The sequence below is a fragment of the Neophocaena asiaeorientalis genome, unplaced genomic scaffold (genome assembly GCF_003031525.2).
Source record: "Neophocaena asiaeorientalis asiaeorientalis breed wild unplaced genomic scaffold, Neophocaena_asiaeorientalis_V1.1 scaffold14, whole genome shotgun sequence".
Taxonomy (NCBI): Eukaryota; Metazoa; Chordata; class Mammalia; order Artiodactyla; family Phocoenidae; genus Neophocaena; species Neophocaena asiaeorientalis.
The window spans coordinates 11,355,325-11,373,388 of record NW_020175192.1 but is presented as its reverse complement, the minus strand read 5'-3'; the positions used below and the strand labels follow the sequence as shown (position 1 = coordinate 11,373,388).

At 39.7% G+C, this 18,064-nt stretch overlaps 1 protein-coding gene across 4 annotated transcripts in view; it reads left to right on the top strand.

Moving 5' to 3' along the window:
- The window catches only part of RBPMS (RNA binding protein, mRNA processing factor), a 188,246-nt gene that overhangs the window by 65,975 nt on the left and 104,207 nt on the right, over window positions 1-18,064 (top strand). For all 4 annotated transcript variants that reach the window (XR_003005927.1, XM_024765169.1, XM_024765167.1 and 1 more), the window contains exons 2-4: window positions 13,161-13,238; window positions 16,117-16,155; window positions 17,428-17,490. Coding sequence is in view for 3 of the 4 variants with exons in the window: in XM_024765169.1 (XP_024620937.1) it covers window positions 13,161-13,238; window positions 16,117-16,155; window positions 17,428-17,490 (180 nt within the window). In the remaining variant the exon portion in view is untranslated. The remainder of the gene's footprint in view (window positions 1-13,160; window positions 13,239-16,116; window positions 16,156-17,427; window positions 17,491-18,064) is intronic.

Below are 18,064 nucleotides of genomic sequence, written 5' to 3'. Positions count from 1 at the left end.
TGCTGTGCAAAAGCTTTTGCGTTTAATTAGGTCCCATTTGTTTATTTTTGTCTTTATTTCCATTACCCTAGGAGACGGATCAAAAAAGATTTTGTTGTGATTTATGTCAAAGAGCGTTCTGCCTATGTTTTCTTCTGAGAGTTTTATAGGATCTGGTCTTACATTTAGGTCTTTAATCCATTTTGAGTTTATTTTTGTGTATGCTGTTAAAGAATGTTCTAATTTCATTCTTTTACATGTAACTGTCCAGTTTTCCCAGACCATTTATCAAAGAGACTGTCTTTTCTCCATTGTATAGTCTTGCCTCCTTTGTTGTAGATTAATTGACCCTATGTGCATGGGTTTATTTCTGGGCTTTCTATTCTGTTCCACTGATACATATGTCAGTTTTTATGCCATTACCATACTCTTTTGATGAATGTAGCTTTGTAGTATAGTCTGAAGTCAGGCAGCCTGATTCCTCCAGTTCCGGTTTTCTTTCTCAAGATTGCTTTGCCTAATCGGGGTCTTCTGTATCTCCATTACAAATTTTAAGATTTTTTTTTTGTCCTAGTTCTGTTAAAAAAAAATATGCCATAGTAATTTGATAGAGATTGCATTGACTTTGTAGATTGCCTTGGGTAGTATAGTCATTTTGACAATATTGATTCTTCGAATCCAAGAACATGGTATATCTTTCCATCTGTTTGTATCATCTTCTATTTCTTTCATCAGCATCTTATAGTTTTCAGTGTACAGGTGTTTTGCCTCCTTAGGTAAATTTATTCCTAGGTATTTTATTCTTTTTGATGTGCTGGTAAAGGGAATTGTTTCTTTAATTTCTCTTTCTGAACTTTCATTGTTAGTGTATAAAAATGCAGTAGGTTTCTGTGTATTCATTTTGTATCTTGCAACTTTATTGAATTCATTGATGAGCTCTAGTAGTTTTCTGGTAGCATCTTTAGAATTTTCTATGTATAGTATCATGTCATCTGCAGACAATGACAGTTTTACTTCTTCTTTTCCAATTTGGATTCCTTGTATTTCTTTTTCTTTTCTGACTGCCATGGCTAGGACTTCCAAAACTATGTTGAATAGAAGTGGCGAGAGTGGACATCCTTGTCTTGTTCCTGATCTTAGAGGAAATACTTTGAGCTTTTCACTGTTGAGCATGTTGTTAGCTGTGGGTTAGTCATATATGGCCTTTATTGTGTTGAGGTATGTTCCGTCTATGCCCACTTTCTGGACCATTTTTTTAATCATAAATTGGTGTTGAATTTTGTCAAAAGCCTTTTCTGCATCTATTGAGATCATATATATGGTTTTTATTCTTCAATTTGTTGATGTGGTGTATCACACTGATTGATTTGCAGACAATGAAAAAATCCTTGCACCACTGGAATAAATCCTACTTGACCGTGGTGTATGCCCCTTTTAGTGTGCTGTTGAATTCGGTTTGCTAGTATTTTGTTGAGGATTTTTGGGTCTGTGTTCATCAGTGATGTTGGCCTGTAATTTTCTTTTTTTTGTGGTATCTTTATCTGGTTTTGGTATCAGGGTGATGGTGGCCTCAAAAAATGAGTTTGGGAGTGTTCCTTCCTCTGCAAGTTTTTGGAAGAGTTCCAGAAGGATAGGTGTTAACTCTTTTCTAAATGTTTGATAGAATTCGCCTGTGAAACCATCAGGTCCTGGACTTTGGTTTGTTGGAAGTTTTTAAATCACAGTTTCAGTTTTAGTATTTGTGATTGGTCTGTTCATATTCTCTAGTTCTTCCTGGTTCAGTCTTGGGAGATTGTACCTTCCTCAGAATTTGTCCATTTCTTCTAGGTAGTCCACTTTATTGGCATATGGTTGCTTGTAGTAGTCTCTTATAATCCTTTGTATTTCTGTGGTGTCCGTTGTAACTTCTCCTTTTTCATTTCTCATTTTATTGATTTGAGCCCTCTTTCCAACCTAACCTTACACCTAGAGCAACAAAAGAAAGAAGAACAAACAAAACCCAAAGTTAGCAGAAGGAAAGAAATCATAAAAATCGGAGGAGAAATAAATGAAACAGAAACAAAACAATAGAAAAGTTCAATGAAACTAAAAGCTGGTTCTTTGAAAATATAAACAAAATTGATAAACCTCAAGACATTTTTAGCTGGGGCTGCAGTCATCTGAAGACTTGGTTAGGGCTGGAAAATCTGCTTCCAGGACGACTTGCTTGTGTAGCTTTTGGTCCATCATCATGTAGCCCTCCCCATAGAGCTTCTTGGATATCCTCATGACATGGTACCTGGCTTCACCCATTGTGAATGATTCAAGAGAGTTTTCTGCTGAAGAAGTCACAGTGCCTTTTTTAATTTATATTTATTTTTGGCTGTGTTGGGTCCTCGTCTCTGTGCGAGGGCTCTCTCTAGTTGTGGCAAGCGGGGGCCGCTCTTCATCGCGGTGCGCTGGCCTCTCACTGTCGCGGCCTCTCTTGTTGCGGAGCATAGGCTCCAGAGGCGCAGGCTCAGCAGTTGTGGCTCACTGGCCTAGTTGCTTCGCGGCATGTGGGATCCTCCCAGCCCAGGGCTCGAAGCCGTGTCCCCTGCATTGGCAGGCAGACTCAACCACTGCGCCACCAGGGAAGCCCATAGTGCCTTTTTTTACCCAGTTGCTAGAAGTCACACAGTGTCACTTCGGCCATATTCTTTTCATTAGAAGTGAGTCACTAAGTGAAGCCTGTGCTGAAGGGGAAAGGAATTAAGTTCTACGTTGTGAATGGAGGAGTGTCAAAGATTTTCTGGACATAATTTTAAACTGCCACACCTGGGTTACCAGTGTTGTCTCGATTTTCCAGATGAGGAAACTTGTGAATGGAGAAGTTAAGTGACTGGTCCAAGGTGCATAGCTAGTTGGAGAAGTAGGGTTTAAGTCTCAGCAGCCTGGCTCATGTGACTCCTTTTCTTTGTCTTTTTCTTTCTTTTTTTTTTTTTTTTTTTTTTTTTTTTTTTTTTTTTTTACTACATATGCTTTACTGCCTTGAGTACTTCATCTCCTGAGTACACATTAAAAAGTCACAGTGACTTCACTTCTTCATACTCATTCACAACTGGATATTTATGGGTTACTTGCCTCTTTTATGCCTCACTCCTAGTACTGTGACTTAATACTTAGATTCACTCATTTAGTTCATTCTGTAGATACTTAGCATCTGCTGCTAAGTACTGGGATGCTCACCACTGTCGTGTGGGGAAGAACTTTGATTTTGAAGGTGTACCGACCTAGCAGCAAAGAATCTCAAGGTGTATATTGGGTAGTTTCCCGTGACTAAACATTGGGAAGCAAGCATTTTTCCCATAGCCTTTTAGTTTTGCAGTTCTCACACCTTCTGCAGTTGTTAGAACTATGGTGCATTGTGGGTAGTTATTTAGAATGCATTGTGAGCTAAAGTTGACAGTGGGATCAACTTCCTCAGATGGAGTTTGTCCACTACTGATATCAAAAGCAATAAATGCATTAGACCCCTGGGAACTGTTAGGACCATCATCTTGCCCCTGCTAATTTTTTCCAGTACTTTAAGTGACTATGAAGAACCCTGTGCTATCTGCGATAGTTTTCCTCTGCAGTTTGGGAGGCGTAAAATGAAGTAAAAAATTTTTTTTCCCCAAGAGATCTGCTTTGTAAAATGACAATCACAGTCACCCAAACTCTGCCGAAAGAGAAAGAGAGAGAGGTCTTAGAATTTTGATAATATTTCTGTATATTCTTGTCTTATATTTCATTTTGTTAGGCCATGGAATAGTCTGTATTATGGGTAGCCCAAGGGATCTTTTTGACATACAATTTTAGGGTACACTATAGGATTAAAAAACCCTAAGGGTAACTGCACTTTGGGGCATCAGAATGCAAACTTCTGTTTATAATGTACTGGATAACGTATCCAATGAAAAATCTTCATGTTTTAGCAATGTAAACAGTGCGGTGTAATTGGGTAAAGTGTGCGATTCCATGGGTTAACCAGTGTTAAAACAGAATAAGCCATCAGAAAATTGACTAAAGGAACTTGGAGAAGCCATGGTGGGGTGTTAAAGGGTAAAGCTTCCTACCTTTATAAGGAACTTCTTGTTGAACTCGAAGGACTTGACAACCATATATTGTGTTTGACAGCAAATTCCTAATTTGCCTCTGGTACCCACCTCTCTTTGTGTCTGACAGCACTAAGAAAATTTCTTAATGAGGTTAAGCGCTTATGTGTACAGACACCTCTGCCTATACTTGGGCAGTTTCAAACCCTAGAAATTCTTGATTTGTCTTATCCTTTTAAAAATATAACAGATGTGAGGAATGGCCTAGATTAGACTTTGGTTTTAAGAAGTCCTATCAAGGTGAGATTTTTTTTTTTTTTTTTTTTTTTTTTTTTTTTGCGGTACGCGGGCCCCCCACCGTTGCGGCCTCTCCCATTGCAGAGCACAGGGTCCGGACGCGCAGGCCCAGCGGCCATGGCTCACAGGCCCAGCCGCTCCGCGGCACGTGGGATCCTCCCGGGCCGGGGCACGAACCCCCGTCCCCTGCATCGGCAGGCGGACTCCCAACCACTGCGCCACCAGGGAAGCCCCTCAAGGTGAGATTTTGAGACCAACTGATTTTAAATTGATATTGGGTTGGACTGGTGTAATCCTCCAGAATGAAAGTAGAAGCATGGTGTACCTCGTGCTAACTTGTGGCCCAGTTCTCTGTCCATTTTCTGAGCCCTGTACATACGAGTTTATGAAACGTGATGTTTCTCTTTCTTCACTATGTTCTCCCCGGAGTCTTCCTCCTTTACCTCATAAGTTAGTGGAAACTTTCTGATCACCTTGGCAAAGGGGGACCCTGGTTTCCATGGGCCTTAAATAAAGCTATCAATTTGGTTATACAGATAGGATATCCAACTGAATAGCACTTGGGGCAAACACTAGTGGATCCCTCAAAACTAGGGAGTCGTGCATTGTGGGTAATTATGTGGCTTTTTTCTTTAGAAAGGACAGAACAATTATCCATTTAAAGCTAAAACAAAGCTGGGAGTCCATAACAACAGCTTAGTGGCCCTTTTATCCTATGGTTAGTCAGTCCTTGGTGTCTGTAGCAACCTGGCCTCCTGAACCAAAACATACTTTCTCAGGGCTAGAAAAGGAGCAAGTCTTTAAGTCCAGTAGGTGGCCATTGTCAGGAAAAGGGAACTTGACCACCTGTCCAATTTGAAGCCAATGCCAAGAAGAAACTGGAGCTTGACCAAAGGCTGGTCAGTTTCTGCTGAGCTGCAACTAGAATTAAATAACCTGGCAGGCCATTTTAATGATTGTGGTAATCCATTTCTGTGGTGGCAAGATACGAATGGGAGGACTTCCCTGGTAGCGCAGTGGTTAAGAATCCGCCCGCTAATACATGGGACACGGGTTCGAGCCCTGGTCCGGGAAGATCCCACATGCTGCTGAGCAGCTAAGCCCGTGCACCACCACTACTGAAGCCCGTGCACTAGAGCCCGTAGAGCCCGGTGGCGACAACAGAAGCCACCGCAATGAGAAGCCCATGCACCGCAACAAAGAATAGACCCTGTTCGCCGCAACTAGAGAAAGCCCGTGCACAGCAATGAAGACCTAACGCAGCCAAAAATAAACAAAATAAATAAATGTATTTTTTAAAAAAAGATACGAATGGGAAATCATAGCAGGCCAGCAAAGCCTTCTTTGGAACTGAGAGGACCAGCAGTCCTCAGCGTGGTTCAGTCTTGCAGTTTGGGTTTTCAGCTGGTGCTTAATAGAATAAGCAAAGAACTAAATCTACTTACACTTTATTTAAAAAGAATAAAATAATTTATTATTATTTAACCAGAGTGTAAAACTTACAGGGCTCTGGAACACGCAGATCCCCTGCCCCAGCCTCGTGTGTTTAAACAACCCAGCTCTATGGGACTTATACTGCCACACATACGTGGAGCTCTTTTTAACTTCTCTGCCCCTGAAACCACGTTTATTTCATGGTCTCGAGAGATAAGGCACTTCTTGGATGTTGGAAAGTGAGTGATTCCTCTGTTCTTGTCCTAGTGAGAAGTAGGTTGATCACAAAGCAAGAACGCCCCTTTGCCTGAAGCTAGGACGGGTGCTCCTGCACCTAGGGCCTTAGCTTAGAGTCACTAGTGCCCTTTTGTGGGTTAGATTTTACTTTTAGAGTAAGTACAAAGAAACACTCACTGACGGTCAGAATAGAAATGTGAAGCAAGTTACGTAAATGTGTATTTCTACTAGATCAAGTTTGTCCCTTTGGAGCAAGGACAGGCAGAAGATGAGAATTTCTAAGGACAAAAGTGGATGGGAAGGACCCAAGGTTTATATTTTCAAAGAAAGGAGATCTGTTTGGGCTTGTGTTTGTTCTTTTTTAAGAAATAGTTAATGCTTATAAATAGTTAAATGCCAGAGGGTACAAACATATAAAATGAAAGTTCTTTGTAATCCCACCTTCCCTCCCCATTATTAATTTAATAGTTAATGCATTATATATTCTTTTGGTACCTTTTTTTTTTTTTTAACCTGCGCACGTACTTAAAAACACTGAAAGAATTAGTGGGATTATGGGCAATTTCTGGTGTTTTGCTTTTTTACTTAATAATCAGAAACCTTGTTCTATATCAGTAGATAAGGATATCTACTCACCATTTTAAATGTGCAAGAGTTTGAGCATTTTCTCAAACTTTTTGTGAATTACTCATTTACCTTTGAAATTGGATTTATTTAAGCAAACAAAAAGTATGTTTCAGTCGTCATTAGTAGAAATGTGATTTTACTGTTTCCCATGTACTGATCGTTCTCTCCTTGTTAATAGGTGTACAGTCCTGAATTTTCTGTGGTCTGTTTATGACTTTTTATGTCTGCGATTTTTATGTGATTTCAGTCTGTTTTTCATTTTTCCTCCCTTGCTTTTTGTCTCATTTCTCTTTTTCGTCTCAATTTCTGTCTCTTACAACGTTAATTTTTTCTGACTTTTTGTCACACGAGTGTTTATCATTTGATGTTGTAACTGTCCTGATATGATTGTGACTGGGAAGTATGATCACCTCATTTTGTTTGCCATGTCATCACCAGAGGCGTTGACAAGCAAACACTTACCGTTTCCCATGAATACAATGTTACTCTGCAGATTTCTAAAATCAGGGAAAATTTTATACTGTGTGCTTAGGACTGTGCTACACACTACCCAGAAAAGCACTTTCACCCTCTAAAATGCCCACTGCAAGATCTTACCTGGGAATCCACTTGCATATGTTTCAAAAAACAGTTACACCAAAAGAATGATTTAAACATACAACACATTTGAAAGCTGCTTTTAGGAGTCTACATTTGTATGTGTGAGAATGTGGATAGGTGGAGAGAAAGTTTGCAGAGGATAGATGATCATAGAAGCACCCCCATGGGTTTTAGGATATTTCAAATAAATGATTATACAGTTATTCATGAGTCATTAGAAAATGTGAAGGTGCCTTTCCCAATCCTAGGATTTAAGAGGAACCTCAAGACGTCAGCTCATAGCAGCTAGAGATGATGTCTCAGACCTTTTTTTTACAAACGATTAAAATGTCCACAGGAAATGCCCATAGTCTTGGGACACTGTGTGTTTACTGGCTGTGGCGGCTTACTGAAAAGTGTGCATGATTATTTTCTACTGAAATTATATACTGAATTTAACAAGCATTTGTCTATTGGTTTTTATTTTAATGTCTAGATTACCTACAAGATCATGCATGTTCTTTGTTAAAGGGAGGGCGTTTCCATTTCAGGGCCTGTTTTGGCCTTTCTGTCCAGGAAAGCCCAAGACGGACACAGTGACTTTACTTAATTAGAGTTTAGAAGTCAGTCACTGAAGTGTGGCTTGTCTTTCCCCGTGGGAGCTGGCAGTGCCATTTAAGAACGCACAGCTGGTGTTATCCAAAATGTAACTGTGGCCTCTGCAGGAATGGTTGATAATGGCTGAGCCAAGAAGGCCTTTGCTCTAACTGACCCGCACAGGACGATTTCTCCTAGCATTTATTCTTTCAATCCTTTTGGGGTAGAAATGAAGTTGGAGGTACATCCACAGAATCCATTAGCGTCCCTTTGGGACAGAGCTGTCAGCAGCTTCACATTTTGAACTTCTATGAGGCATGTTGTGTCCTTGACTAAGAAATGTGTTTCCCCATGTGTCTGATAAAGTAAACATCTGCAATGCTAAAGGCGTAGTGCCAGGCACATCTGTGTCCATAGACAATGCTGTTAAATTAAGGGTTGCCCTGGAAAACGATTGACCTGCGACAAAGTTCATTTGGCATCATTCATTTGTTTTGGGGCGCTTTTTTCTGAGTATTTGATCATGGATCTTACATGTCTCTTAAACTTTGATCTCATTGTTTGGGTTCTAATTGTTTACTCTGTGAATGAGCTAAGCTTCCTCTTGTCACAGAAAGTTGCATATTCCTTCAGTGACAGTAAGCTCCCTGCAAGCAAGAATCGTGTCTAGGAAAGGGAACCCTCCTGAACTGTTGGTGGGCATATACTCGGGGCTCTCCGCACGTATTTCTGCCCTCAGGCAGAGGCTGTTGCCTGGCACTGCTGGCTATCAGGGAATCCAGCAGACAGAGCAGATGTCTTTTACATGTCCACACGTGCAGTCACATGGTATTTGACTAAACCGAATGGCCAATTAAATTCAGAATTAGATTGCCTTTTTCCTCTCATCTATTTGATTTACTATCAATCAATGTGGATTAAACAATCGATTCTCAAAAAAAAAAAAATCATGTCTAGGGACTTCCCTGGCGGTCCAGTGGCTAGGACTCCTGCTTCCACTGCCAGGGGCGTGATTTCAATCCCTGGTTGGGAAACGAAGATCTCCCATGCCACACGGCACGGCCAAAAAAAAAAAAAATCATGTCTAACCTTTGCGATTTCCATAGACATAGCAAAGGCAAAACCCAGAAGTGCTTTACTATTTAATGGCTCAGATAAAACGAGTGGTGGTGAGAAGAGTAGGGAAACTAAAATGTTTTAAAACATCCCCGTGATTTTAGGTCCCAGTTACCATAGAAAAGCATGAATTAGATATTCAGGAAGAGGGTTTTTTTTCCATTCATTATCAGTGATTTTTTTTTTTTTTTTTTTAACTTAATGAAGTTTCCCAGTCTGAGGAGGTCTAGAAAGGATTCAGAACACATAGATTCCAAGCATTTGGATTTAAGAGACCTTTAGTTGTCCTCATAACTTCATAATGTAAGTAAGTAAGAGTTATTTTTCCTAGCCAGACTATCTCTTCTGTCAGAGGAGAGAATAGCTCTTCATTGAGAGATAAGATGTCTTGGCAGGTTTCTGAGACAATAATGGGCTTCACTAGATTCTAGGAAACGTAATTCGTGTCCATGTATAAATAAAGTGTCAGACATCTTAGTTGCCTCTAATTTGATGAACAAAACAGAGTGGCCTTGAGTCTCTTTTTAATGCATGGGCGAGAGGCAAATTTAGGCCTATCAGTTCAGTGGGGTTTTTTTTGTTGTTTTTTTAATGTTTAACAGGTTTTTTTTGTTGAGATACTGAGATAAGAATCTTCTAATTCTGAAATATATAAAAAAGTTTATAAACTTCACAATTTTTATTGATACAAATATTGACATTATTTATGGTTTCCTAAATAAAATAATAAAAAAATGTAGGCTGTTCTCAACCTAACAATACATTTATAGTCTCTAAAACATGCTTATTATAGAAAGATAGAAAATACAAATAAGCTAATAAAAAATATCAGAATCACTTATTAGGACTTCGCTGGAGGTCCAGTGGTTAAGACTCTGTGCTTGCATTGCAGGGGGCATGGGTTCAATCCCTGGTCGGGGAACCAAGATCCCGCGTGCCACACGGCACAGCCAAAAAGAAAAAAGAAAAATCACTTATTATTCCATCATTCAGGACTAAGTAATGTAGATATAAACCTTTTGGCATATATATCCTATGGTGTATTTTTCCCCCTTTCCATATACATACATGTGTTGGCTTTTTGTTCTATAGAATAAAACTGAATGTACTTTTTCCTTGAACATAATTTTTATTGGTTGCATAATACATTTTACGGATGTAGATGAACCTTAATTTATATCAGATAATCTTTCATTTAACTCCCAGATTTCTATTGGTTTTTTTTTTTTTTGATAAATTGTTTGACTTGCAAGTTTCTAAAGCCTTTTTCTTTAGAATAGTGCTAGAAATGATAGTTGATTTCCTGAGTTAACTCCCCAGATCCTAATTGATACCTGTCACATGGCTAAGCTTCCCTGCTGGACAAATGGTACTTCAGTGATTAAAACACAGGATCTGCTTATCATTATTTCCATGGAACTCTATGTAATCCATTTACCACCTGGCATAGTGCCAGATACAATGGGCACTCAACAAAATCTGAATGAGTGGAAGCTGGGATTCCTTCTCTATCCAGGTTGTCGTGGCCGGAGCCGCCAAGTAGAACACATGGTGTTCACTTTCTGGAACGTGGGAAGAGGGATGTGGATAGCAGAGAGGGTGCGCAGGATAGCAGAATTCCCTTGTGCATGTCTTCGGCAGTTGTCAGTAATTCAGCCTTCGCAGCTTTGATAAAGAAAGTTCTGTGGAAAGAGTGTTTATCACTGGCAAAGTTGAGAGAGAAGGGGGAGGCAAAAGGTATACTGAACAACAAACTTGACCTTAATTGAAATGTATAAAACACTGTACCCAAGAGCAACAGAATATTCATTTATTTTACATACACACAGAACATTTATCATGTTCTAGGCTGTAAAACAAGGAATTGAAGGGCAGTTTTTTAAAAGTTGAAGCATATACCTACCATATCATCCAGCTATTCCATTTTCAGCTACTTATCCAAGAAGAAAGAAAACATATGTCCACACAAAGACCTGTACAAATCGATACATGAACGTTCATAGTCATTTTATTTGTAAAAGCCAAAAAACGAGAGATAACCCTGATGTCTCTTAAACAAGTGAATGGATAAATGAACTGTGAGTGTTCATACCACAGAATACTGCTCAGAAATAAAAATAGACTATTGTTACCTGCAGCACTGTGGATGAATCTCGGAATAATTATGCTAAAGTGAAAGAAGTCGGACGAAAAAGGATACCTACTTTATGGCTCCATTTGTATGAAACTTTAGAACATACATACTAATCTGTAGTGACAGAAGGCCGATGAGTGATTGCGTGGGGATGAGGATAGTAGGACAAGGTAGAAGGAAGATTAAAGGAGCATGAGATAAGGAAACTTTTTTGGGGGTGATGGATATGTTCATTATCTTGATTGCTGTGACGGTTTCACAGGTTATACATATGTCAAAACGTATTGTAAAGCAAGATGTACAGTTTATGTGTCAATTATACCTCAACAAAGCTGTCTAAGATATAAAGAAGCAAATAATGAAAAGGCACTCATGATTCTGGGGCTGTGTACTTGATCGTAGTGTTTATTGTACACCTACATGCAAACGGCATTACAACTGAGCATTGATTTTTTTTTTTTTTTTTTCCTTTGAGTAGTAACGTGATTTATAATGAGAAACACGATCATGTTTTATCAGCTTGAGTAGAGAAGAGGAATAGGAAACATGGGGGTGAACCCGAACTCATAAAAACAGAGTAGTTAGTTAGTTCCCTGGATCTGGAGGGTGAGGAAAATGGGCAGATGTTGACCAAAGGCTACAAGCTTCCAGTTAGAAGCTGAGCAAGTTTTGGGGAATCTAATGCACAGTATTGTAAGTATATTTAAGGTACTGTATTATAGGTGTACTTGAAAGTCGCTGAGAGGAGGGCTTAAGTGTTCTCATCTCAAAAAGAGAAATGGTAATTTTGTGGTGTGATGGAGGCATTAGCTAATGCTGTAGTGGTAAGCATTTTGAAATGTACATAAAAGTTTATTAGATCAAAAAGTACATTTGAAACTTAATATGTGTCAACTATATCTCAAAGCTGGGGGGTGGGTCTGACTAAAGACTCACTAAAATAAGTAGAAACAAAATGTGGTAGTGATGATGATTCAGTGTTTACTCCTTGCCTATTGAATCAAGACCATATTCCTGAGCCGATGACGTCACCCCCCCTCGGTTTGATCTTCCACTACCTGTTCACTTTTGGCTCCCCTTCTCCCAGAATCCACTGCGCTATCATCCCCTTCTTCATTGCCTTGGTTAATGCTTTTTATCTGCCTGTGCCTCTTCCCCACCTCACCTTTTTATATCTATGTGGTAAAATCCTACCTATTCTTGAAGTTTCCATTCAGATGCCCACGTGTTTACTCTGATCCTCCCAGCTGGAAATGTCATCTGTGTTCTGTATTTTAGCACACATTAAGTATGTATTTTGTACCGTAGCCCTTACGGTACAGACAAGTCTGCCCTGCTGTTTCAGAACTGAACAGACACAGGGTTATGCATTTGGCTACTATTTAGACACATTTCAATTGTTTAATAAACTTCTACATTTATTAAAATTACTGTAATTATCAATGCCAATGAAGGAAGCAATGACAAGACAAAGTAGGACAAAAAAATTGGTTCAGTTGTATTTTTGAACCACATTCTGTGTTCGTTTGATTAGAGCAGAGGGGAGTGGTAGATTTACTGTTCTCATGACATTTTTGTTTTCCTTAAGCTAATATTTTAATTATGGACCCTCTTTTTTTTTTTTTTTTTTTTGCGGTACGCGGGCCTCTCACTGTTGTGGCCTCTCCCGTTGCGGAGCACAGGCTCCAGACGCGCAGGCTCAGCGGCCATGGCTCACGGGCCTAGCCGCTCCGCGGCATGTGGGATCTTCCCGGACCGGGGCACGAACCCGCGTCCCCTGCATCAGCAGGCGGTCTCCCAACCACTGCGCCACCAGGGAAGCCCTATGGACCCTCTTTTCCCCTCACGTTTTAGTACCAGGCAATGGCTAGGAAAGAAGTCAGTTTGTAAATTCAAATCTGCTAGAAGTGATTCACTCTGACACATCACACAGGGCTACTCAAGGATTGGCTTAATGGCGTCTTAACATTAGAGCAGTCATTGTGTCATGGAAAGAGCACGAATTAGGAGTCGAGGAGTATTTGAAGAAATGTGTTTGGGGGATTTCAGGTGAGCTATTCTATGACTGTCCACTCCCTTGATCACTTCTTGTATTTATCTTTCAGGTCCGGACTCTCTTTGTCAGTGGTCTCCCTCTGGATATCAAACCTCGGGAGCTGTATCTGCTTTTCAGACCATTTAAGGTACCTTTTCTATCTTTCAGAAATTGTAAAAGGAGACAAAGAGTGTGTGTATAAGCTTCCTGGGGCTTTTTGTAGAAAGAAATGAAATGTCTGTGAAAGCACTGTTTTTAAAAGGTTAGTGAGTAAAGGAGATTTGACAACTCGGTCCTAATATACATTTTCACTTTGGAAGGACTGAAACTGCCTTTTGTCCTCCCAGTAGCTAATCTGGAGAAGTCTCTTACCGACGTGGACATGCATCTGTTTCTGTTCTACAGAACAGCTTTAGTGTCCTCCCTGTTTATCCTCTTGCCAATTAGGGGTGTTCTTCTGAGTACAGATCACCAAAAATACTATCAGTGACTTATTCTGTATTTATATTTCAAATGCAGTAAAAGTCAAACCCTACCCCAAGGAGGTTCCTTATCAGTTGAAATACTGCTGTTAATACTATTAGGTTAAGTAGGCTTTTATGAACTAGACTAGGAACCTAGCACCATTATTTTTGCCATGGGCAAAATGTCCAAAGTTGCAAAAACAGTAAAACAAAATTTTAAAGAATTGCTTGGTATGAGTTGAGGGAAATCTTTCCTGTTGCTTCGTGAAATATTTAATGCAAGTTGTCTGTCCATTGTGACTATCAAGATAAAACTACTTTAGAGATAATGAATGTAGCTGGGATTGAAAATTTAACAGGAAATTGAACTAAAGCTGAAATAACCATGCTCCAAGGAGAAACCTTGAAGGTTAGCCTTTGGAGGGTAGGGTAGGGTAGGGTAGCTGGGGCTGGGCATGATGTGGGCTGAAGGCTTTGGCTCTCAAGGAGTGAACCTGGAAGTCATGACAGATTCAGGGCCTGTGTCTGGCCTGGTCACGTCACCTGAGGACATGTCAGCAACAGTGCCTGGCCGGGGCCACACTTACGATCACGTGATGGGCCATCTTGATTGATGGTTAAAGATCCATCCTGATTTGAAGCAGGACCCCAGCCACAGAGGCAAGACAGTTTGAGGGACAATATCTAACTCCTTAGGGGGAGAGAGTAGGATGCGACAGCTGAAAACAGTTGGGTAGTAGAAGGAGAAGGATGGTTGAGCAGGCAGTGAGTTAAAACCAACCAAGATAAAACAGTCTAGTTTATGTGCCCCAAAGGCAGCGTGTAATAATGGACATAACTCCATTCTGACAGCTCTCCTTTTAATGCAACAATAATGATGACATTACAGAGGGAAGCAGAAAGGTTAGCCATGAGGTTGGCTAGAGGAAGTGGGAAAGAAAGAGAAGGTATTGTGGGGAGAGTGCCAGTTTTATAGAATTTCCTGCGTTTCTTCTGCAGGGTTGTAGTTTCTACTGTCTGTCTCTTCTGTAGGATGAGGACTTTTTAAAGCCAACTGATCCTCGTATGTATCCAGTAGTATGTATCCAACATAACATAAATAGTTATGTTTTTGTATACATACAGAGAGATTTAGCCAGCAAGCCCCTTAAGAATTATTATCTCATTTAATTCTCATCACAGTCCTTTAAAGTGGGTTAGCCTCATTTTTTTCAAATAAAGAAAATGAAACTTGGAGCAGTTGAATACATTTTGCTCAAGTTTACACACATAATAAATGGCACGGCCAGGATTCAAACCCAAGCAGTCATCCCTCATCTGAACGATTATTTGATACTACTTCTCTTTTTGTGACTTGAGAGGACAGTATATCCCTACTAGTGGTCTTTTACTTGAGTGAAATATCCATTTGTCCTTTGCCTCTGAGGCCTTCAGGGTGTTTAAACCTTCAGGTTTTTCAGAGGGTGAGAGCACCTTGAAAAAGGAAGAGGCAGGGCTGTGAATCATGACCTCTCTGGCTAGAAGAGCTCAAGGCCTTTGAGGTAAAATGTTTACAGTAGCTAATTAGTAACATAGTTCTCTGCTGGGAAAATAGGAGGATGAATCAGTCCCAACATGCTGCCCAGAAACCCAAACGCTGAAGTCAGGACCCTGGTACATTCCTACTAACCCTCTTTTAATTAAAGTCCCCAGAGTCTGACCCTCGTCTGCAAATCTGTCTCTGCACCGATACGTGTGGTGGTCAATCATGTCAAGTGTTGTTTTTTCCCCTCCTGTGTCATCCATCAGTGCAAGCTAACAGTCATTGATTATTTTCAGAAATAAACAGACTTTGTTATCCTTATCCTGGGGAGCCAGGAGGGCGTAAGGGAGGGAGTGAAAGGAGCGTTTCCATCTTCCTTGAGGATGAGCTGGAGTAAAAACCCAACAGGGAATTTTCACATCTCCCAATCAGAATACCAATGTGAAAGACTGATGGCTGCAATAAATAAGCAAAAGAACCCAACAGATTTTAGCATCACTGCCTATTTAACCTTTCCTGGAAGTTTTGAAATTTTCATTAAGTTCTACCAAGTACGATCTTAATGTTTTATGGTTTTATAGCAAATATATGACCAAGTCATCGCACACTCTGACCTTCCTAACTTAATTTATCCCCTTCCCTCGCCTAGTTCTATAAAATGAAAAAGACCTGCTGTTGACAGACACCATTTTCCTATGCGTAAGTGCATTCATGCACTTATGTTTCTTTTCCCTATGTATTTTCATGAATTCATGCACTTAAGTTTCTTTTCTGAATTTCATAAAATATATAGAGATAAGAAACGTAAGTGCATGAATTTCAGGGCTTGATTTCTTTTAGGCCCAAGTATGCAAAGATTGGCGTATACATCATGTGTGCGTGTGTGTATAAAATTTGTTTTCCCAATGAACAGGCGTTTGTGAGAAGAGTTGGTCAGTAGTCATAAGGGACTCATTTTCACTTGAACAGGATGCTATTACAATTGATCTTTTCTCCTATTACTCTTTATTTCTGGTCTAAATTTGGTTCTTTATTTTCAGGGCTACGAGGGTTCTCTTATAAAGCTCACATCTAAGCAGGTAAGAATTTCAGACTTGCACATAAATGATCACATCCACAGTAAGTTTGGATTGGCTTTCTTCAGGAATGTTACTAGGGCTCGACATTCTTTTTTTATTTCCATTAAGATTTTATTTTGTTGTTGTTGTTGCTCTAAAATTAAGGGTGAGATTGCTTAGGAATTAGCACAGGAAAGTGATTCCTAATTCCATAGCCTCCAGCTAGAGTGTCTGAGTCTGTCCTCAAGGAAGGTAAATATAATGCATCCAGCATAGTTATATTGGGATTGATCTGTATATTCAAAAGAAATTATTATTATCCAAATTCACTTTTATTGCCAATTTTTTCCTGGGTGTTTTTTTTTGTTTGTTTTTGTTTTTTTGTAAAGTTAAACAGGCAGACTTTTCATTCACAATCAGTATGGGAATTTGATGATGAAGAATCAGCCTGTCTCTTAAACCCTTAATAACCGCAGGCAGAGTCTCAGGTCTAGAATGGAGCATAAAAGGTACAGAATGGAGGTAGTAACCAATGACCCTGATAGTTTCTGCAGATGTCTTGAAAATTTGTAGCTATGTGCTTTTTTTTTTTTTTAATGCTGAGCAACCAGCATCCTTGCTCTGGGTCACTTTTCATCTCTCAGTAAGGTATTCTCTTGGTTCATCAGAGAATAAGCTATGTTGCAACCATCCTTCTGGACTGAAAGATACTGAGTCCAAAGGAATTGTGACCCCTCTCTTTAGTTGGAACAGTATGGTTTATACACCTAATTAAACACACAGCTTTTTAAAGGCATCCCTTGGGATTTGAGATTAAAATGTTCATGATATAATTTTGATCATGCAGTGAGAATACAGGGCTTTTATCATTGTGTCATTATATTCCTTGCACTTACAGTGTACCAAAAGGTGATTCGGTTCTCTTTCCATTTTAAAAGATGAAGAAACTGAGGTACAGTGAATTCAATTTAGGAAAGTAGAGCCTTTCCACCCAAGTTTTCCTCTGTTCCCTTGTTCACTGCTGCTCACCTTCCAGCCCCTTCTAGATTTTTTTTTATGATTCTCTAAATCTCCAGCTGTGCCCTTGAAGAACCACCCTCACAATCCCTTTGATTCATGTTAGAAATTTGGCTAAGCCACTGAGTCATGATTCTTCTGGACTGGCTTTCTTGTTTCTACCCATTGCCTGTGGTGATTTCTGTATCTTAGCTCTTCAGTTTGATATCACCTTTGACCCAGAAAAATAGACACCCCCAGATATCGTGTTCTTCATATTTTTTTTTCTTTCCTTAGCCCGTAGGTTTTGTCAGTTTTGACAGTCGCTCAGAAGCAGAAGCTGCAAAGAATGCTTTGAATGTAAGTACTAATGGTGTTAATCTTTGGGGGCTTCCTTATGAGGTGGTGGGAAGTAATAGAACCTCTTTGGACAGGAAACGTACAGTTCAGTTTGGCCATCGTTATACTCTCAGTGGCAAAGCCTAAGTCAAGAATAGATGAAAATCTTGGCTTTCCTTAACACGTGAGGTTTTTGTTTAAGGTCTGTGGCTTAAAAAAACAAATTTACAGGTTGTAGTCTTTATTCTGATTGATAAAAAACTTGCATATACTGCTTTCCCAGAAGACATTCTGCATTGTGGTATAATAAAAGATAGTCGACTATAATTGAATAGAGATACCTGTATTTGGTTTGTAAGCATTTTGTAAGTAGGTTCTGCTTATAAGCAGTATCATATGATATTTGTCTTTCTCCATTTGACCTACCTCACTTAGAATGATATCCTCTAGGTCCACCCATGTTGCTGCAAATGGCATTATTTCATTCTTTTTTTATAGCTGAGTACTACTCCACTGTATATGTGTGTCACATCTTCTTTATCCATTCATCTGTCAGTGGACATTTAGGTTGTTTCCACGTCTTGACTATTATGAA